Source organism: Syngnathus leptorhynchus, chromosome 3, assembly GCF_054491065.1.
Source record: "Syngnathus leptorhynchus isolate UIUO chromosome 3, UIUO_Slep, whole genome shotgun sequence".
NCBI classification, from domain to species: Eukaryota; Metazoa; Chordata; class Actinopteri; order Syngnathiformes; family Syngnathidae; genus Syngnathus; species Syngnathus leptorhynchus.
In genome coordinates, this window is record NC_141197.1 from 17,162,884 (window position 1) to 17,184,453 (window position 21,570).

The following is a 21,570-nucleotide window of genomic DNA, read 5'->3' on the forward strand; positions in this document are numbered from 1 at the left end:
TCTATTTGCCGCCGCAACCTGTCATCCGATACAAGAACCGTGTCAAAAACTCAATGAAAAAAAAACGAAAGGAGTAAGACAAAAACTCACCTAACTGCAAAATATTCTCTGAGCATTTGTTGAAGTCTGCCACCACAACACGCCGCCGCCATGTTGCTCCCTTCCAAAACGGCATTTATTGAATGAAACATGTACAGCAATGTGACTGACATCAAACTCCACCTGTTACATTTGTGTACACGAGAGAGATTGGACAGAGGGAAATCAATGCAAAAAAATTTCAATTCTCAAGACGTCTCCTGAAGGGGAATCAGTGGCGGAACTCAGCAGTGCAGAAAGAGTCCCTGGAAAAGTGCAAACTACCAGAAAAGGCGCCTCGTCTTGAAACGGTTCTGGCACACACACGTTTCTCTGCATCCACTTCAAAAGCACCTCATTGAGTTGTTGTTTTCTTTTTTTTGTTTACTTAATTCATTTACAATAGTTTCAAGGTTACCACCCTTGTGTGTTAAAGAGAAAATGTGTGTGTGTGTGTGTGTGTGTGTGTGTGTGTGTGTGTGTGTGTGTGTGTGTGTGTGTGTGTGTGTGTGTGTGTGTGTGTCAGTAGTTAAAAACCTGACAGCATCATCAATATCATCATCAACCCTGTTTTTATTTCCTTAAAAAGGGACAAACATGATTAGTTTCAAATAAATAATATCAATATTTGATCACATCTCCTTTTTTTTTTTTGTATTAATCTGCTGCGTGTCACATCTTAGAGAAAGGCGGTGAGTCGTGGGCCCGGACTCTCAAAAAGGCTTCGTAAACATAAAAGATGTGCAGGGCAAATACTGTACATGTTAGAAGCAGACGTTCCGCCAGTAGCCGGAACACACCAAAAAAAAAAAAAAAAAAAATTAATAATAATAATAACTGCATCCCTTGACCAATAAATTAGCTCTCCCCCATTACTTCCACCTTAAGAGGACTCAGCACCAAAGTGCAGTTTTTCCCAGGGTGGAGGGAGTGGAACTTGAAGAGGGGGGGGGGGGACTGTGTAAATGTGCAGTCAAAGGGTTATAACAGCTACATTGTTTTCTGCAACACACAATCTGTGACCGAGGGTAAGACCGAACAGGGTCACGAGAGCACGAATCGTGTAGAGCGGACCGTGTCCGCCCGCCGCTTCTCTAACGAGGTGTTAGGAAGCGCTCCCGTCCTTCCCGGTTATTAAGACTAGCGGGACTCCTCTTCTTAAGGGTCCTCCCACTTGCCCCCCCACCCCCACCCCCGCCTCTCGGCTCCCTCCGTCTTTTAGATCCTTCTTGAGCTTTGCAAAGGCTCGGCTGAGAGATAAGGAGAAGCTACGTAGGACGACATGAAGAACACAATACTTCACCGAAAGCACAGTGCAAATAAAGCCCGCATCACTCCCCCCCCCCCCTCAGAACCTGACAAGAGTGGCGAGGGTTAACTCCAAACTAGGCAAGCCTTCCTTCGGTTTAGTTCTTTTTTTTTTTTTTTTTTTTCCATTGCGGGTCTTTCTGGGAAGTCCACAGCGATGAGGCAGGGAGGGGCGCCGCGTAGTGGCCGCGGGGCTAGAGGATGACGACGAAGAGGATGGAGGGTGTCGGCGCGTCAGGGGCTACTTGTACAGGCTCATGGTGGGGCTCTGGTACATGCACATGTAGGCGTCGCACAGCAGCCGTCGGGCCTGGCCTTGGATGCTCTTGGGGTCGAGCGTGTGCAGCTCCTCGGGCGTCATCTTCAGGTAGGCCTCCACCTCGGGGCACGGCGACACCTGCGGAATGTTGAAGCCATTCTGGCCTCCTGCCCAAGTGGGAACAGATTGAAGAACAACACAGTGTTAAACTTTCATCTCATTTCCTTCTTGGCACAGTTGTGATGGTGGGTCCCAAAAGCTGGGTCAACGACAACATGCAGACACGTTGCTCTTTGAACCAAATGTGACATGGAACAAAAAGATACTTCTTATTGATGGTAAAAAAATATATAAATATATAAATATATGTATTTTTTTTTTAGATTCATCTAATTTATTCTCTTTCCCCCATGATGTGATGACAACTGTTTGGTTTTTTTTTTTTTTCATTGCATGATTCTATTTATTTTTTTCATATATGCTTTTACTTATTAAATTTATTTTATTCAAGTGATTTTAATTAACAACAATAGTTACTTATTTTATCATATATATAACATAAGCCTAATGCCATAGCTGCTCATTTTTGAAAATCATTTGTATAAAGCCAATACTTTTCTTTTGATTGGGTTTAAAATTTAATTTAACTCATGGGCAATAATACATTACATTAACTAGGATTCTTAAGATTTCTAATTTAAGTATTATTTATATATTTCTATTTTGAATTTGACTTAGCAGAATTTAGTTTTCTTTTCCAGACTATATTTTCTGCACACACGTATAAAATACAATGCAAGTTTCAAAAAATAACAATATAAAAAAATTATATAAAAGACAGAGAAATTTGCTAGAGAAATATTTAAGTCATTTGTTTATTACTAATACTAAAAAAAAAAAAACTAAAATGTGATGACAATAGCAATAATAATAATAATTATTATTATAAATCTAATATTAATTCATAGTCACATACAACTTTTTGTTTGAGTCAAGAGTTTTAAAAAATATGTTGTTTTGGTATTTTAATAGATATATTTTATATATAAGTTTTACAGGAACACTAGTATTATATCAATTACTGTCATACTGCATTTTACCAACATTTTTTTAAAAAGCAAAAATTCACTCCAGCGTAACAAAAAAGGTTGAAAGGCATCAGAAGCGCAGCTTACCGTCTCGGTCAGCCATACTGTCGAAAAAGAGCCAGGCAGAGGCGTCACTGCCATACTTGACGAAGGCCACGTAGTGACTGGTCTCAATGCACAGCACGGCAAACAGCTCCATCGTCTGGCGTGGGAACGCGCCCTGGCGCCCGCCGCCTTCTTGAAGCTCCTTGGGGACGCACAGCTTGCCGTGCCGGTGACTTTTTCTTCTCGGGTGAAGATGAACCTGAAATATAAAACTTCTCATTTACTAATTTTTTTTCATGTTTTTTTTCTACAATATTTTCTATTTGCTCCAGCAGACCCGCCATCCACCCCTCCTCTTTCCAAAATAAATTGGATGGATGGGTGGTCAGTATTTAAAGACAATTAAGAACCTGTATTATACAAAATCAAATACAGTATAAAACGTTTAAGCATCAACGTGATTCAAGTTGTAGTTAAAGTCCCAATGATCATCGTCACACACACATCTGGGAGTGGTGAAATTAGAAATTAGAACACATTAACACCACATAAAAATGAAATCATTTAACTGATACTAATATGCTGTTCAAGTGGAAAGAACTTTTTGATCTGTGACGTCGACACTGCTCTCATTTCTTTGTATTTGGCGCCATCCCGTGGCCAAGCCATCTGTGCTTGCGCCTATTTAAGCCCTACATGCCAGTCTGTTTCCACGTACATTTCAAGTGTCATATATCCAATGTAGATTTGTTTACACACTGACAGGACATGCGAAAAAGCTCATACACAGCAACCAAAAAAAAAAAGTTATTTTTCTCTATTTTTCTCTTTCTCCATGACATATATTCCAATTGTGTCACTTGAGAGGAAAGAAATGGGAATTGGGTCACTTTAGGCATGCAGTGTTAAACCAACCTAAGAAGAGCGAGCGGCCTTGTGAGTATGGCAACGCATATTGTTTACCTGCGTATTGCACTTTTCACAGAATTGCTTAATCTTGCCCGCCGTGATGTCGCCGTCATCATAGCAGTCTCTGCACTCAAAAAGGGCCAGGCCTCCGCAGATGCGACATTCCCTGGGAGCTGGAAGGTAAGAAAGAAAAAAAAAAAAAAAGAGTCTTTGGCAAATGTATGTGCCTGTGTGTGTAGACTTGGTTTCGCTTGGGCCATGGTGACAACTCAGTGGAGTTTTATTACAAAGTAAAAAGACAGACAAGCAAGACACACACGCACGCACGCATAAAAGCAATCAGCTCCGACTCACTGTCTTCCAGAAGATCTGTGATGTCTAACTCCAGTGAGGGGAAAATCTTGTTGAACATTTTGAAGTCCTTGCCAAAGCGCGGCATCTGGATGATAAGGCAGGAGGGAGCCTGAGGGGCGAGAAAAACAGAGGCGAGGAAAAGCTTATTATCGTCCTGCACAAAAGCAACACGGACCAAAGTAGACGGGGTGTTTACAATTAAAACACGCAGGACCGAGCGATCTCGCACGCTCCGTTTCTTGTTCAGACTGGCTATCTGATCACTAAGGGGAGGCTGCTTTACATCTAGGATGTGTTGTGTAGGATTGCGGCTTGTTTTTTTTTTAGATCCGCCGGTGGGGAAACTGGACAGACGGTTTATCAGTCTGGAAACGTTTCCTACTCGCTACTCCGCACTGTTGCCTTGATGCTACCATGACTGATGGTTGCACGAGAAGTCGAAGACGATCACACTCTCTCAAGTTGATACACAAGTCCAAAAGAGTTGCGTAACACTGAGGCAACTCAGTCAAAACCTTTGGAAGACTCACCTCGGCAAACTTGAGGTCGCTGTTGATGAACGACCACTCCAGGAGCTGCTGGATGGTGGGAACACCAACCTTGTCTTTTTTGTCCATGAAGATCTGGTAAAAGTAACAGTCTTGCACCTTCTGTCCCGCGGACCTGCACAATTAATTTGATAGGACTAAGATTCTTTATTTCCCTTTATACTGTGTTTAAAACGACTGATAAACAGATCCATGTCTATTTAAATCACTGATATCTCAGATTTAATGAGTTTGATCATTTCCTTCCAGATAAACCTAATAACAGAAGTTATGCTGAGATGACTTCGACTGTGATTTTGCATTTCCTCGTTGGGCCACTAGGTGGAGGTCAAGTTTAGCAACATTTACCTTAGTTTGAGCAAAGGGTCCACCCGCAATATGTGATGAAATAGTATATTGAGGAACTCCTCAGGATCTGCAGCACAAGATGTGACTCAATTAGTAAGCGGGCAATCAGAAGGATAACAGATGTTAAAGATCTTTACCCTTTTCTTCAGAGGTGAAGCCAGACGCAGCTTCAACTTTTTCCAGGATCCTCCTGAGTTTCATCACTTTGGTGGCGCACACATACCCGTGTCTGAGTGAAAGCCAGAAGCATTGTGGGAGGTGATTGTCTGGATTACAATAGGCAAAAAAAAAAAGAAACTTTTGTTGATTACACTCACATGCGCAGGGGGTTGACTATCTCAGTGCGTAACAGTTCTTGGGTCTCTCTGTAATACTCCACGTCTGTCTTTGAGCGCGGCCTCAGCAGAACTGTGTCCAGTACGGAGCTGAAGGAAAAGAGACTGCACGACAAGGGAAAGTTTGATATCGTTGTTTGAACAAGTAGGTGATTATCAATACTGACGCTCATGAAAACATGTGACACCACATTGATCTTGACCCAAACAGACATGCGTTCTCTTCAGAATCGAATCTTATTTCTGTACAGAAATAATTCAAACCAAAAGCGAGCCCTCTGGCGGGTTAGCGAGCCAAAGTCAACACCATTCACTTAATCAGGCTCTGCCTCAGGGCAGCACGCTTGAACAAGGAAAGTCCGCCATCTTTGATCAATACGGCAGAAATGCAAAGAATAAATGGTTAGTTTGAAATACAGCAAAAAAAAGCGCTGACCAGAAGAGGGTTGAATCCAAGTAGCACGAGTTGTAGTGGCCCTGGATGCCTTTCTTCTTGCCGACCATGATGTCGAGACCATCCGTCTCGCTACGGGGCGGCGTGTTCTCGTGTACTACCTCGCTTAAATAGCCCCCGAAAGCTGTGTGAAGGGACACAGTTCGCTCAGAGCTCCCGCATCGTTCTACTGTCTTTTCTCTGCCGGTCCAAAATAGAACGGGTGCGCGGCTTTACGACAGAAAATTACTCTGTCGGCTGAAAACAGCTCCGAGCGGCGTTGAAGATGACGACGGAGGACTCACCGATAGAGTTGCAGCGCTCGATGGGGTTGGAGGAGTGGTGCAGCGACGGGAAGCGGGAGTCGGGCCGACAGCACTTGAGCTTCACGAAGAGGGCCTTCTTGGGCGGGCAGTTGAAGTAGCGCGTACCTTTGAAGGTGCCATCGGTGCAACCCGGGCACTCCTCTTCCTGAAATATGCCACGCCCGTAAATATTTTGGGAAAACTGGTGCGACACGGGATTTTAAAAAAAAAAAAAACATACACAGACTCGTTCATGGATGAGGTTAAAAAGAATATCTCGACAAAATGTATGGAGTGATTTGAATTGATCCAATTTTGCACACTCCTTCATCACTTGCACACTATTAGCTTACACTAGGCCCACCCTTGGTGTTGTGGTGTGTTCTCACCAGTTCCAGCCCAGCCAGTGGCTCCAACAAGCCTGGTGGCAGACCCACCCAGCGAATGACACCACACAGAGGGGGATTCTCTTTCACCTCCACCAGGGAGCCCACCTCAAGACCCGGCTGCCCTCTGGTAGGGGTTGCAGGCCGCGGCGACGAGGGGGCGGTGGGCGACGGCGCCTCGGCGTGCTCCCCCATTACCGACTGGACAGACAGGGAGAGCGGTCCGTGGCTCATGTTGTCGACGGGCCCGCTCTTGCGGTTCAGGCTGAAGGGGAGGGAGTGGAATTTGTTGTCGCTAGCCAACGAGGCGGGCGGCGGCGCCCTAATGGGTGGGGGGGATTGGTTGAAGTCGGGGGGAGTTTCGGTGAGCGACTTTGCTGGGTCCTCCCCAACTGAAGGACAGACAGAAGACAAGACATGTAAAAGGAGGCAAAAAAAACGTCGGACACATTTTACAAATGACAACAAATATTTAAATGGAACATGAGGATGAGTAAGTCCATGTCAAGATGGGTTGTCATTATTTTTCACGCCATCTAGAGGATGCCTGGAGAACGTCATGCACCCTGGCAGCTGGTTTGTATGACATGCTGAGGACATCTGCCAGGTTTGAGGTTGCACTCTCAACTCATGGCCTTCCTGTGTGGTGCTTGCATGTTCTCCAGAAGCTTATGTGGCTTTTCTCTGGCTTCCTCTCAAATTACAACATGCAAAATTGGGTCATTGACTCTAAATTGTTCACCAAATTATCATTCGGTCTGTTGACACTTTTGTGTATTTTTACAGCATTAAGCAGAAATAAATTTGAATGAAAAAAAATCCCCTGCTGTATGCATATAAATAAAGAGCATCTGCAAGATGTTCAGATATGGTCATGAAAACACGCCCGATAAGTCACTAAACTGTGATTCACAATTCAAATCAACACCTCGAGGTCACCACCTGTTTATGAGTCACTGCTGACATTCACATTACAGGTCTGCTTTCTAATGTTGGTGTGAATGAATGCAAAGAAAAAAAAAAAAAATACTGCTACATTGATACACGGCATTTATGAAAATGAAAAACATGTTCTCTAATAAACACATGACATCAAGACATAGGGAGTGAAATTCTCTGGCAAGTACAGGTCAGGTAATATATGACAAAAATGATTCTCAACACCAATGGAAATATATTAAAAAAAAGAAACAATGTGCACCTCTGACATCAGACTTTTACAAATGCTTTGGCCACAAATTACTTTCTAATTTATCAAATGCTTCTGTACTTAATTTTAGAGCGCTACGCATGAATAAAAGCCTGTACATCAACACCGATAGCACCATGCAAGTCGAACGTGACGCGAACAATGGTGAATAAGGGGACGGGACTGCTGGAGAATGTCTTGGTGGCAAGCCGCAGCGACTGACTGAGCATGTTGCTGGCTATGTGATGATTTCATGTTACAAGAACAAAAATATTGGGCAAAGTCCACAAAATTATTGAAGAGCCCCACGTTTATCATGACATTCATATCAAATGTTATGATTTTAACTATTTGCAAAAAGATATTTACAAATAGTCAATCAACCAGAAAAAAATTTGAGAAATATTACACGGAGCATTCCGGAAAAAGCCAAAAAGATGCTAATTCGGAAGCAGGAGCTTGCCAGCAAGACGGTGGGCGTTCAACGAGTGGCCACGTGTTACCTTCGTCAATGTACCATGTGCTTTTGGATTTGGACTGCACTGGGGGGTCAACAGAGCTGCCATTTAAAGTATAGTAAAACTCTGACTTGCTCCTACTGCTGCACTGATGAGCTAACCCTGGAAATAACACCACAACACAGATGCAGAATAAATTGGAAAGTGTACGTGTGGGTGTGTGTGTTGCACATGTGACATTGTGTTTGAGATTCCACAGCATTTTTGATGTGGCTGTTTAGGATGCCTTGTTAGCGTAGCTAAAAAAAAAAAGATTACATCACAGAGATAAAGTCCAACTGTTGTTGTTGTTGTTGTTGACAAGGAGCTAAAATGTTCATTTCAGAGGAAAAACATGTTTTCTATTTTGGAGTACCTTTGCTCTTTGGTTTACTTTGGCCAGAAGATGACTTGTCGTTGTTGTTGCCTCTGGAAGCAAAAGTGTGCTTTTGCAGCCTTTGGTCCTGCATGGAATATTCTGTACCAACCAAATTAAACATTGGACATTAGTCGCCATTTAAAATGAAGTTGTCGTTTTTGGGCAACAATATTCTGTGACAAGACAATTTGGCAAAATTCAGACTCAAAAGAGTTTCTTGAGTCTTAAAGTTGATGGCTGGGCACGAACTAAAAATAAACGGAGCCTTTGGAAACTAGCTTTAAATTTGAGTGACAGGAGATACAAGTAGAACATTTACTGTTTGTTTGTTTGTTTTTAAGTCTCTACGTGGTTGCAAAGCTTAGTTTTTATAGCCTGTTTACTTGTTGACTGAAGGCGGGAGATGTAAAACAGTTGTGGCAGCTTTCTGGTGCACATGAACACATCAATATGCCAATATGGCAAACAAAGAGCTCGAGTATTTGCTCTGAGAAAACAAACAGGGCACCGAGACAAAAGACTCTCTCTGTTGCCAACGTGGATAAAAAAAAAAAAGAAGAAAGCAGATGAGAAAAAGACATCTCTCACGAAAGGAGGCGCAGCTCACCTGGCATTACGTCACAGATGGGGACAAGTCGCGTGTGCTCCAAACTGGCAAAGTTACACAGCAGCTTGCCGTCAAACATTCCGTCCCACTCGCCGATCGGATTGTCCTGTAAGAGTCGAAGCCATGAGAAGCGCGTAACCCTTCCAGGTCGTGGCACTTTATCTAACACGCTGGCATGGTGATAACCCAGTTGTTCATCATCCCCACATAAGCAACCCCCTCTGATTCAGATCCTCCTTAGAGCCGTAATCCCTCTTGCTAGTACAACCGAGCTATTCTTCCCCCTGGCAGTTTGCAATCCAATGCAGCGCAAACGCGAGATGGCGAGAAGGCGAGGCGAGGCTGGGCAAAAGCAGCGATCCTCCCAATTAGTTGCCTGCTTGCCCCCTCGTCACACTATCGGGTCATACCACTCGGAGAACCCCCACCCCCCCCTTGGAGCGTGACTGCCTCCTCGTCTTGGTGTGGGCAGTGGATGCGATGCGCGGCGTGGGCTTGCCGCCGCCGCTAACCATCAGCAGTCAAATGCCGCCGCTACAATCTCTCTCCGACCACAACAGCACTCCCGACCTGACAACAGTCGTCATAGCTACCGGCTACGCTGATCCTTGGCAACAAGAACATATTGCCTAATGAACAGCGATACAGAAGAAGGGATAACACGATAAAAGCATCGAACAATTGCTTCTGGGAAAATCTTACATTTAAAAATTAATGATCTGTAAATGAGTTAAAAACAAATGAATAAAGTGTGAATGTAAAAAGTTGTTTCAAACAATAATTAATACAAATTAGAAATAAGAATGATTTGTTTGTAGTTCAACTATAATTAATCTATCTAAATTCATTTATAAAAAGTACATGGCTTTGGATCTAAGATTTTTATGACATCATTCACAATAAATCACATACAATAACTGATTATTTATTTAGATAAAGTAACGAAATCTCTTATATTACAAATATATTTGAATGAACCAATCACTTACCATGTCAACACCCACGTAGTAGCCCAGGCTCTCGTTACCCGGAAGCAAGTCACAAAAAATGATGGTGCCTCTCTCAGGTCCCTCACGAGTCTGTACCAGGACTCTGGAGTTGATCTCTAGCGGTGGGTAGTCCTGGTCCTCCTCCACCAGGGTGACATGATCTAACTCCAGATCGCCCATGTCGTCGTCGTCGTCGTCCTCCCATAGCTCCAGCTTGTCCAGGGCCACGAACACGCCACATTCGTCCTCGCAGCGGAAAAGCTGGCGGCCCTGGAAGGAACCCTCCGTGAATCCCTGGCCTCGGCCCTCCTCCTGAAAATGTCAAAACCAGAGCTGACTGAAGAAGCTGGGATATGTAAAACCTTTATATGTGCCTACAAAACTTGACATACAAATTATTAGAGAGTAAAATCTATTTCAAATAGCGTGTATACAAATGATTGGTTCTGGTTAACCATCAAGTGCAAAATTAAACAACCAAATCAATACTTGGTGAGCTGCTTATTTCTCAACAACTGTACCAAAGCACGCAACAACGCTCTACAAAAGTGTCACAAAAAATCTGCACCAAAAAAAAGTGCAAAAAAAGTGCACTGATGACATCACACATTATGATGGCTGAAAATATAAGCCATATTTTTTGAATGTTTTGTCAAACTCCAAATTTTCTACTTGCAGAATTCAAGTTCAGTAAGTCAGTCAGTATTTGTCAAAGTGTGTCAAGTTTGAACCCTAGAAGATGAAGTAAGGTGTTTATTTACATTGAGCTGCAGCCCGAGCGCCCGAGCGCTGCCGTCAGCCAACTCAGCTGAGCGCCGCAGAATAGAAACATTGTGCTGAAATAAGCAAAGCTTTGTGCGTTGCGTGCGTGTGTGTTGCTTCTGCGGACATGTGGCGCAGTGCAAGCGGCGAGTTGCGTTGGTGTTGTGGAAATGTTCTCATTGCTGTCAGTCAACAAACTACAGCTTTATGTCATGCTCAGTTTGTTTATCGTGTTAAAAATTCCACTTCGGGATGCTGTGTCAAATTTTACTTCTTGAAAAAGAAAGGTGAAATTGAAAAATATTAAACTTTCATCATTAAATAAATGAACATTTACTTCCACAAGCACATACAAAAGTCGTGAAAATTGGTACCGGTACCGATTCCCAGAAGCGAACCCGATCAAGTGTGAAAAGGTCATTAGAATGGTCTCGTGGCACCAAATGCTTCAGAGTCGATAGGCATGGATTTTTTGTGTATGTATTTCAAACTGTTCTAAAATTGACGAATTGGAACCAGAGTAGATGTGATAGGTGAGAAACATAAATGGCGGTGCTTCTTACCAATAACTCCACTCCAAAGAGGATTCCCGAGAGGGCTCTGTCGGGCAGCAACGAACCCTTGAAGCGCACCACGCCGGGCAGAGGCTCATCCCCGGAACGCAACTGGACACGCACTTTGGAGCCGCAGTCGATGTCACGTACGCGGTCCAGCCGGGACTTATTCCAGAGCAGGGCGTAACGCTCCTCACAGTTGGTGATGGGGAAGAGCAGCTCGGCCAGCTTCTCGTCGATCTCCAGGACGTCGCGCTCGTCCAGGCTCAGCACCACGTTGGTCTGGTCCAGAATGCGCAAGCTCCTCTTGCCCTTGCACGGTGGCAGCGTGCGTCCCAGGTTGTTGCGCTCCTGGCACGCCTGGCCGAGGCTGCCGCGTGGGATCCACAGGGTCTTCTGGGGGGGCTTCTCCACCGTGCACTCCTTCACCACCATGTAGAAACGCCAGTCCTCCCTGAAGCCCCCGCTGGGCTTCTCCTGGCTCCACAGGACTGAGCTCATGGCTTCATCCTAGACATCAAGGGTAGCATCACAGCAACTGGAGTCTGTGAGACAGAAAATAAAGTTTCCTTAATTTTTTGGGGGGGTTTTTAAAGGCCTTGCCTGGAATGAACGCCATCACGCAGTCAGTAGAAATCACGCTGTTATGTTACGTTATTTTGAATAATTAAATGAATGTAATGATGACTTCCCACTTTCATCGAAACAATTAAGCCGCCTGCAATTTACTGCAGTTAAGTATATAAAATGGGTTCTGCCTTTCTTTAATTGCTCGGATTTGCTCATTTGATTACAAACAAAAATGCACAGGGCGCATGGTGCGACGCATGGACTTCCCCTCAGGCAAATGAAACCCATCGTGAGCATACTATATCCGGTTGTAGACTTTATTTTACGATGATTAAACCCCGCAAATGTGCTATAAAAGCTTCACGATATTATCTCACTTCATGTAAAATGACACCAGGTTAGTTCACCGAGATGACAGCCTGGCCCCCCCCAGCTTCGCAAGCGTTAGCCCAGCACAGCACTCACCTACCGCGGGTCATTCTCACCAAAGCAAACGTCATTGACCACGGCCTGCCTTACCTTTGTTTTGGTGTTAGTCGAGAAGATTTCGGGTGACGTGTCACGTCACCACCACCATTATTATTCCAATTTGGCGCGAGGTCTCCAAAATTAAGCCCAAACGCCGCTGTGGTCACCTCTGCTTACCTAAACGGCAAGCTAATGCTAATATGCTAAGAGCTACCCAACCGGCTATGCGGTGTGTAATCAGGCTACAGTGAGGTAAACTGGCAACCCGACAGCGAGGATGTCGACGGGGGACCGTCGCGATCTAGGAAATAAGAGCAACATTTAGATAAATATATATTTCAAAATTCATACAGTGTAAGGTTGCGTTGTACTTCAGCTATATTATTTACATGACGACCTCACGAATAGCTGGTGTGATACGTAATCAAAAGGAGGCTCGCTCATTGGCGGAGCATGTCTTACACGTGATTCCGATTGGCTGTTTGTTTCTATACGGGTTTCCCATTGAAAGTGGAACTGCGTAGTTAGGGTGCATCGCAGCTTGACAGTCGTTTGAGCTGGTGGGGTAAAGTTTGCTTTACCCTTTTTATCCTAAATAAAAGTTTTCTTTACAACAAATATCTGCATCTGTAAAACTTAGTCAAGACATTTCTTCAATATGAAGAAAAAATTCTCCACAGATAATGATAAAAAAAAACAAATCTGGCAATATAGTAGTTACTATCAAGAGTGAAAACATCTCTCTTGATATTGATGATGATAAATACAGTATGACATGGTGAACCACTTATATTTATAACAGAAAAGCAATACCACAAGTGTTTGTGAACAATGGGCATGCAAAGTTACCACAGTTGTCATTTTAATAAATATTTATTTAAAAAAAAAAAAAGCATCAGAAGATGAGTCTTGATTCACGTCGTGTCATCTCTTCTACTTCCTCGGGGCTTAGGGGATTGTTCCTCAACCTGCAAAATGAATGTATCATCAATTGCAAGGAGTTTGTATTGACTGCAAGGATGGGGGGCAAGGTTAATTAATCTATTTATTATAAAAAGTACATTCAAGAACTAGTAAAACAAACTAAAACAAAACATTCATTACCCAGCCACTGCCAGTTCCAAGTCCAAAGAAAAAGGCTTCATTTTGTCAATAAGCATTTAGTATACAAAATCATATCATTGTTACCTCATCTACCAGTGATCCCTCTATTTTAAAAATCAAACATCTTGAACACCAAAGCTCACCCCTCCAGATCGAGGCCAAAGTACAAAGTGCTCACCATACTGACTTGATACGTGTGTTACGCTCCAAGGCTTGAACCAAACACTCCACTCCCTCTCTGGTGATGCAGTTTTCAGTCAACCTTGTACAGAGAAGAGGAAGAAAAAGAGGAATAAGTTGGAGGGTGGGAGCACTTGTGCAACAAAGCTGAACTGACCATAATTCCTCCAGTGATGTGCCACTCTCAAGCATCGTGGCCAAAGCACAAGCTCCGGCACTGCCCACACCGTTGCCCACCAAGCTGTCATTAAAATACAACAAATAGTTCCAATACATCAATGATTTTCAACCGGTGGTCCGTGGCGGTATTGTGGGTCGTCCGCGAAATTGGAAATGGAAAATAACTGTAACATTTAAAAAAAAAAGAAATTGATTTATTATTTAGACTGGATTTATTTACCAGCTAATTTTGTGAATCATTTATTAAATTATTTTCCTCTAGAGGTCCGTGGCGGTATTGTGGGTCGTCCGCGAAATTGGAAATGGAAAATAACTGTAACATTTAAAAAAAATGAAATTGATTTATTATTTAGACTGGATTTATTTACCAGCTAATTTTGTGAATCATTTATTAAATTATTTTCCTCTAGAGGTCCGTGGCGGTATTGTGGGTCGTCCGCGAAATTGGAAATGGAAAATAACTGTAACATTTGAAAAAAAATGAAATAGATTTATTATTTAGACTGTATTTATTTACCAGCTAATTTTGTGAATCATTTATTAAATGATGTCAAATGTTGACAACATTCCCAAAATCGATGCAAATAAATAAATATGTATTTTAATTTACCTGATCAGCAAAAATATTACCTTAGCCATACTAGCGTTTTGCTGCCTTCCAGGGCACCGGCAATGGCCTCTGCACCAGAATCGCCAATCTTATTACCCCAAAGCCTGAACAACAGTAATATTTCACACTTAAGATACATCGTTTTGCATTTAATTTAACATAACGTACCCTAAATGCATCAACGAATGGTTGAGCTCCAGCCCTTCAGCTAGCTGTTTGGCTCCTTCCGATGTAATATTGTTGTTGCCCAGCCTGAAACGAAAGGCAGTTTTTCTTCTACAACAATAAAGGTCTGCTGAGTTTTCAAACTCCAAGAAAACCAGTTGTTCTAACCTCAATGAAAGAAAATTCTTCTTGGTCTTCAGTAGATGAGAAATGTGTTGCGTGCAAGCGTCAGTCAGCCTGTTGTTGAAGAGTCTAAAAAGGGAACACAAGTGGGCAAAGAGAGCTACAATAGGACTTAAACCAAAGACTTCATAATATCATTTCAAGAAGACTTACGCAATTTTCTGGAAGTTGTCACACTGGATTCCCTTTGCCATCAGTTTTCGAAGCCCCTCGTCTGTGATGTTATTATTTCTGAGACTGTTCAACGGGAGGAGATACGTTAATTACATGAGGACAACAATGAGGTCTGGAAGTTTTCTCTACTCACTAGAGGGACTTGCAAATATGCAAACAGGGAAGCAGCTGCTCCACGCCTACATCTCCCACCGAGTTGTTGTCCAGCTCGATTCCCACGGGACTCCTCAGGTGCTGGAGCACATAGGCCAGAGCGGTGCACTCCACTGGTCCGATGTTGCAGTAGGTCATCTTCAGGTGGTCCACCTCCAGCTTTCTCAAGACATCCTGGGCCATATTGCTCTCCCGCATTTCATAGATGCACTTGATGAGCCAGACAAAACCCGGCATAGCGTGCATGCTCTTTTTTTCCCCTTCAACGGGCTGGGGGATGGACTTGAAGTGCTTCTGCATGCCTTTGTGGAGGCAGCGGACCACCTGTCGCGCTTTCCTCTCCACGGTGGATGTCGGGGCGCAGTGCAACCACAGGTGTCTGTGTCTCTGAGATAGGAGACCGGACACAAAAGTGGCCGCGATTTGTATATTGGGGCTTTCGGACAGTCCCTGTTGAAGGTCCGCGGACGAGCGGGTGCCAAAGCAGGAGCTACTGAAGTCTGCTGCCTTTAGCTCGAAAAGCTTAGCGACAGTGGAGCGGTCCGTATTGTTGGACAAAACGATGTAAAGCGCGGCAAAGAAACACTGCATGGTCACGTGAAGGAATTCGTACCGGAGACTCTGGTGATGTGACATTTCCTTGCTTTGGGTTAGGAAGCCCGCACAGATTTCTTTGTCCGTAACACAGCAGGTTTCCAGGTCAGCGCCATTGAAGACGTAACAGGAAGCTTCCACACCCTGGAAAGCAAGCTGACCCAGATGCAAGATGCCGACCAGGTGCTCCTGAATCCAACTGGTGCCCGCGGAAGACTTCGAGGGGCTTTGGTGCTGCAAAAAGTGCTGCAGGATCATGAGGTACACGTCTGTTATGGTCTGCGGTGTCCCATCTCCGCAACCTAGCAGCTCCTTGTGACACTGCGAGACTATCCAGCAGAGGACGGGACTGTGGCAGAGTCCCAATAAAGCCGTGTTGGCCTGGATGGACGCCAAGACTTTAGAGGCCACCGACAAGTCGCTGTGTTGTTTCTTGACAAAAGAATTTATCCCATCGGGGGAAAAGCCTTTCAGGAAGAGTTCTTTGCGCAGATGCTTCCTCAATGTGGGACCAACAGCTTCCGGACGACTGGTCACCACCTTCCGAACCCCTTTCAGGAGGGACCCCTGGAGTAAGTTGAATAATAGTTCGTGTACGGGGGCGGGCTGCGTGGGGCAGCAGATTCTGCGCTCATCCGAGAAGCTCTGCTTGAGCTCGTCGAGGCCGTCAAACGTGATGACCACAAGGTGCGGGTGGTCTAGGATGAAGCGGAAGATCTCATCCTGGTCACGGTCGGGCCAGCAGCAATGGCGGAAGAGCAGTTCTTGTACTGACAGCTCATTGAGTTCCGAATTCAGTTTGCGACAGCTGAAAGGGAACAGGAGGACGAACTCGGGGAGGCTGGCGCCTCGAGCCCAGAGAAGATGCAGCCTTTGGAGTAAGGTGCTCTTACCGCTACCCGCATCCCCGGATACCAGGACCGTATCCGCCTCCTCATTCGCAGTGCCTGGCGGTCCTACAATATCCTCCAGGTCCAGATGTGCTTGATCCTTACAGTCGTGCGCCAGCTCCAATTGACCTTGGGTGTAGATGTCATCAAGCGACATGTGGTCAGTTCCTCCATACGTACTGAGGAAGATGGACTGGGCCGACACAGAACTGCGCAACTTTTTCTGATAGATAAGAAGTTCTGTCATGGAGAAAGAAACACAAGGCTATTTGAACTCTGTGGCAAATACATAAACAACCTTGTTGGGGAAGTGCACAGTCACTGTACGCTTACTCAAGTCTGACCAACACGTGGATGATAAAATGCTGATATGTACGGAATAAAATGATAGGAAACCTTTGGGTGTGGTCTTCTCTACTGTCAGGTCGCACCCCTGCTGTTGCTTTTGCTCAATGTAGCGTAGCACTACGTTAGTTGCCGACTCCCCTTTGGAGCTCACATGATCCAGCAAGCGTCTGGCCTGAGTGGGACAAAGGCATGTTTATTTACGCCAGAGGAACTTGTATGACAGCTTAAGACGATGTTGATGCATCTAAAAGAATGAGAGATAAAGTTACCTGCTGCGCGGGTGTGTGCAAAGGCAAGCGTACGTCTCCACAGTCCTCGTGGGTGAAGCATCCTGATTCCAGAAGAGCTTCCAGAGCTCCGTCCACACAGTCTTGGAGCTCTCCCACCAGGCTGGGTCTTTGCGTCAGAAGCGTCCCAGTGACAAGGCCCGGAGATTCGGGCCGGACCTGCCGGACAGCCTCCGTCAAGGCCTGGCACGCTGCCTCCCCCTTGGCATAGACCAGATCCAGCAGATGCCTGGCGTTGGCATGAAGCGGCCTCCCCTGCACTCGTACATTGAGGTAATCTTCCCACGAAAACTCCCCACGGGCCAGGAGGACATCCAGAACCCTCTCGAGGGGCTCGGACGACCCGCTGGAGCACAGACCGCAGAGGATCTCGCTACGTTGCTTGAGCACCAGATCCTGGGCCATGGTCACCACCTCACAGCACGGTCCAGTGGATATCATCAAGGTGTCATGGTGGAAGGTCTGAACTTGATGCACATGACGCGGCTTTTCGTCTCCTCCATCCCTCATGCCTGGTTGCAAACATGGGACGTCGTCTTCTTCATTCCGCAACAAAGTGAAACTTTGGCCAAGTCACGTGACCACAGTAGAGAGAGAGAGAGAGAGAGAGAGAGAGAGAGAGAGAGAGAGAGAGAGAGAGAGAGAGAGAGAGAGAGAGAGAGAGAGAGAGAGAGAGAGAGAGAGAGAGAGAGAGAGAGAGATTCACTCAGTGTGTGCGTACATGCATGAATGTGTGCCCACAATGAGTTGAGGAGTCAACAATTCACTTCCTCTTTCTAAATCCTCTCTGGGCAAACGGTCTTTTGCATTCAGGAAGTGCTTTTACACATAAGAAGATCATATTGATACCATACAAGTTGATAGGTTTTAAGGGGATTGTTTAGTGATTTAAACGTTAGATTTTATTCATTTTTTTTTCATTCAAATCGAGTAAATGGTATTCATTTTTTGTATTGTATGATGCGAATACACGTTTTTTTTTAAATAAATAATACAAATAATCACTTGCCAATATTTTCCCCTCGATAATGAAATACAAACAAAACAAACTCTTTCCTACATTCATTTATGGATTCCGATTATGTCTCGGTGTGCAGAAAATGTTAGATGCAATATAGCTTTCCGGCCACTTGGTAGCGCTGTTGCATTACTGGTCAACAATTGCATCTATGGCGCTCACTCTTCACGTCATGTTCCAAAATGTATGTATAGCACCACTAGCTACAGTGTTAGAGCAACATTTAACAATTAACTCAACCTGTCAAACAAATAAAAAGTAACACTTCTCACCATTATTTTACGCTATTGTGTAATCCTGCATGTCCTGATCAACACTTGCTCTATGGTTATCTGCACACTTTTTACAGTTCTATGGTTATCATCACACGCTTTATTAACTGTTGGAATTTCAGGTTTCTGTTTCTGTCAGTGGTACTTTTCTGTAGTGACATAACCCTCAAAACAAACCCCTTTAGCTGCTGACTAAACCGAAGTCTCACGAGATTTGTCTCGCGTGATGTCACGACAGATTTGCTCCACCACTCCTGCGATCTGAAAAGTCATCACTCGGGCCTTTGCCTTCAAGGTCACGTTCAGATTCCCTTTGACCTTCAATGTGTTACGGCTTGAGACTTGTCGGACATTCACGACCGCGCCTCGACTGCGCAGGCCGTGCTTTCAAGTGCGGCCCCCCCGTGCTACAGAGGCACCTTGCAGCTCGACATCCCCCCGCGTTCACTTTGTACCTTCGACAGCACGGCGCCACATCAAAGCGCCGCCGCCTCCAGCTTTGATGTTTTGCCGAAATAGAGAAAGCGAGAGAGCGAGTGCGAGAGACTCAAAGAAAGAAGGAGGCAGTCGTGATATGAGGGACTGTCAGGGACATAATTCAGGATTACCTCTCATATACAATGCTAAAACTCTCAGGCACGCACAACTGAAATTTCTTTTGCTCACATTCGTCTCAACTCCATTTCTAGAGCACTTCTAAAACCATCACCGTATACAAGGCAGGCTAGTATATACAGGGGCCACCAAGACCAAACACGAAAACAGCAGGGGCCCCAAAATTGAACCCTGTGGAACACCATCGGAAATTAGGGCTGAGCAGGGCTCAGAGCAACCGAGACTACTACAGTTGTTGACGTGTTGTTCTTGTTAACTGATTTCTCCCAAAACAAATCAATCAAACTATAAATGTGAGCTAACACGTTTTTGAGGGGAAAAATGGCACATTTCAGATGGCCGTTTGAGTGTTAAGAATGCATAGTCTCCTTTCATATTAATATTTCATATGACCTGCTCACCTCACCTCATGTGCAGTTGAGTTCACAAACCACCATTGATTTTAACACCTTACACTAGCAGTTCATTGAACTCACCCGACAACAGTCTTAAGTGTTTTTATTTCTTGCCCCATCTCGGCACACATAAAAGGCAAGCCCCTGCCAATTAGCATTAACCCCACCTCACCACCATCACAGAGCTTTGGTTTCCCGCTCTTGGCTCTTGAGTAAGCGGCGAATTGCCATCATTTGCATTATCCGTGGCACATCGGCTTTGAAGTCGGAAGGATTGGGGGGGGGGGGGAGAATAAGGCTCCGCTTATTATCCGGCGTGGAAAAAAATAGTGTTCAAAGGCCATAGATTGAGTGGAACAGATGTACATTAGCATTGCTCTTGCGTTGCTAACATTTTAGCATCTTGACTGTGTGCTTTTTTTCGGAGTGAATTTTGCACCCCGCTGAGTTCAATTCACACATCAAAGCTGCAACGAGTGAGACCTGCTCTCATTTACATGTACACACATTTAAGTCAACGGCATTTGACAAAACGACCTTACCAGCATACTAGTAGCTAGCTAACTGACCGACTAGCTAGTTAACCAATTGACTTGCTTGCAAGCAAACTATTTAACTGACTGATCCAGCGAACTCATCAGCTAAGGATGAACCAAAGGAGTCAAATTGCTTACTAAAAGCCTCGTTGAATGGCCTGGCTAGACTCCAATTTGTATTATTTTATTTTTGTACTTCAACTTCTACTACAAAAAAAAACTAACAGCATGGTGTTGCTTCACTTTGGACCATTTTGAATGCACTTTTACATTGAGTGAAGCTCAAGCCAGGCCTGTGAAATTGAAAAATGTCAAGATTGACATGCTCCTGAGATCCTCTCGTCACTTTAAAAAAAACATGCATTTATGCTTACAATTGAGCATAAATCCATCACAAAAGAGGAAGTTGTGTAACCTATCTCATTTCTTCAGTTTAACGGCTAACAAATGTATCATGGCTGTAGGGGGGGGAAAAAAGCTGTGAAACGGTTTGGTCTTGCTTTAAAAATCTCCATATTTTGTCATCTTTGTCGAGGTGGGGGAGACCAATCTTATGGCCCGGAGCCGGGCACTCTGCGGTGGCCCAAGCCGGAGATAAGACGCTACATGAAAGCAGCGAATGCTGAGCAGCTGTGCTCACACATTTGGAACCACAACAGCTTTAGATGCTGTAAATCCACAGGGGATTTTCACATTACCAACCACACTTAGAGCGGGATCTGAATTTCTTCTTGAATTTTATCCCTGTCGTGATGTCACCACAGGGGCACCATTTTGACAATGAGCATGAGGTCATGCTCGGAGGTATCTTGGCTTAAACGCCGTTACTGACAATTCGGCCCGTACTTCCGAACTGGCTCGGAAAGGACCCCAGATATGGAATTTGAAGAAGACATCAAGTCCCCAACTGGACTATGGCATCCGTCATATGTGATGATTACGCAAAGCAAATCTTACACACAGACACACAAAAACGAGCGAGTCAATTTCCCCCAAGGTTGACAATTAAAGGGACATTCTTCTTTCTTATTCTTTTAGATGTGAGCACATGAAAGCATTTGCCTGAAACCAAATGCAAGGGGAAGAAAGTTTGCAACAATGAGAATCATTGTCTCTTTTGGGAAAGGGGGTGGGGGGGTTGCATTTGGACTCTAGAGGGCAGTAGAGGGTGTCACATGTGCATAGTTAGAACTTGAAATTGACGAGGATCCAAATCGGGACCACCGTGAATAACCCTTAATTCATAAATAAATATGGATCAATATATTACATATTATATTGCAAACAGAAAACAACATGGGCAGAATTATTAATAACAGGTTGATACTTTAATAAACAGGTAGGTGTCCCCTAAAACTCTAAAGCACCCCCTCGGCACAGATACGCTGTTCAATAAATAAAGTCAGCTACATGAGTTAGAGATGCTAAACAAAAGTCATGGTATAAAAGAGTTGA

At 44.4% G+C, this 21,570-nt stretch overlaps 2 protein-coding genes across 5 annotated transcripts; both read right to left on the reverse strand.

Annotated features, from left to right (window-relative positions):
- Positions 1-323: 323 nt before the first annotated feature.
- On the reverse strand, positions 324-12,817 carry cyld (cylindromatosis (turban tumor syndrome)). 4 transcript variants are annotated; one of them, XM_085907842.1, is made up of 17 exons: positions 12,463-12,817; positions 11,383-11,918; positions 10,058-10,369; positions 9,069-9,174; positions 8,459-8,560; positions 8,089-8,205; positions 6,400-6,788; positions 6,011-6,176; positions 5,709-5,850; positions 5,255-5,377; positions 5,075-5,166; positions 4,938-5,004; positions 4,572-4,704; positions 4,042-4,150; positions 3,742-3,860; positions 2,821-3,037; positions 324-1,812 (listed from the first exon to the last, which is right to left on the reverse strand). In XM_085907842.1, exons 2-17 carry the CDS (start codon positions 11,872-11,874, stop codon positions 1,628-1,630), a joined length of 2,871 nt encoding a protein of 956 aa, XP_085763968.1. In that variant the 5' UTR covers positions 11,875-11,918; positions 12,463-12,817; the 3' UTR covers positions 324-1,627. The 4 variants fall into 4 exon arrangements, with proteins under 4 accessions (XP_085763968.1, XP_085763970.1, XP_085763969.1 ...); XM_085907844.1 differs by lacking the exon at positions 12,463-12,817 and adding an exon at positions 12,409-12,428; XM_085907843.1 differs by lacking the exon at positions 12,463-12,817 and adding an exon at positions 12,103-12,212.
- A 442-nt stretch (positions 12,818-13,259) lies between these two features.
- On the reverse strand, positions 13,260-17,814 carry nod2 (nucleotide-binding oligomerization domain containing 2). Its single transcript, XM_085907291.1, has 10 exons — positions 17,262-17,814; positions 17,041-17,164; positions 15,141-16,884; positions 14,987-15,070; positions 14,819-14,902; positions 14,654-14,737; positions 14,506-14,589; positions 13,853-13,936; positions 13,694-13,777; positions 13,260-13,379 (listed from the first exon to the last, which is right to left on the reverse strand). The coding sequence occupies exons 1-10, from the start codon at positions 17,787-17,789 to the stop codon at positions 13,307-13,309; spliced, it is 2,973 nt and encodes a 990-aa protein (XP_085763417.1). The 5' UTR covers positions 17,790-17,814; the 3' UTR covers positions 13,260-13,306.
- Positions 17,815-21,570: the final 3,756 nt, after the last annotated feature.

What these genes read in the sequence shown, in the direction of transcription:
- cyld (XM_085907842.1), bottom strand. Translation starts at nt 11,874, where the DNA reads ATGAGCTCAGTCCTGTGGAGCCAGGAGAAGCCCAGCGGGGGCTTCAGG. An exon ending in CACTGGCTGGGCTGGAACTG is followed by an intron (nt 6,177 to 6,399) that starts GTGAGAACACAC and finishes GGCATATTTCAG; the next exon opens with GAAGAGGAGTGCCCGGGTTG. An exon ending in ATAGTCAACCCCCTGCGCAT is followed by an intron (nt 5,167 to 5,254) that starts GTGAGTGTAATC and finishes GCTTTCACTCAG; the next exon opens with ACACGGGTATGTGTGCGCCA.
- nod2 (XM_085907291.1), bottom strand. Translation starts at nt 17,789, where the DNA reads ATGAGGGATGGAGGAGACGAAAAGCCGCGTCATGTGCATCAAGTTCAG. An exon ending in AAAACGCTAGTATGGCTAAG is followed by an intron (nt 13,937 to 14,505) that starts GTAATATTTTTG and finishes TTTTAATGACAG; the next exon opens with CTTGGTGGGCAACGGTGTGG. An exon ending in ACATCACTGGAGGAATTATG is followed by an intron (nt 13,778 to 13,852) that starts GTCAGTTCAGCT and finishes TCTCTGTACAAG; the next exon opens with GTTGACTGAAAACTGCATCA.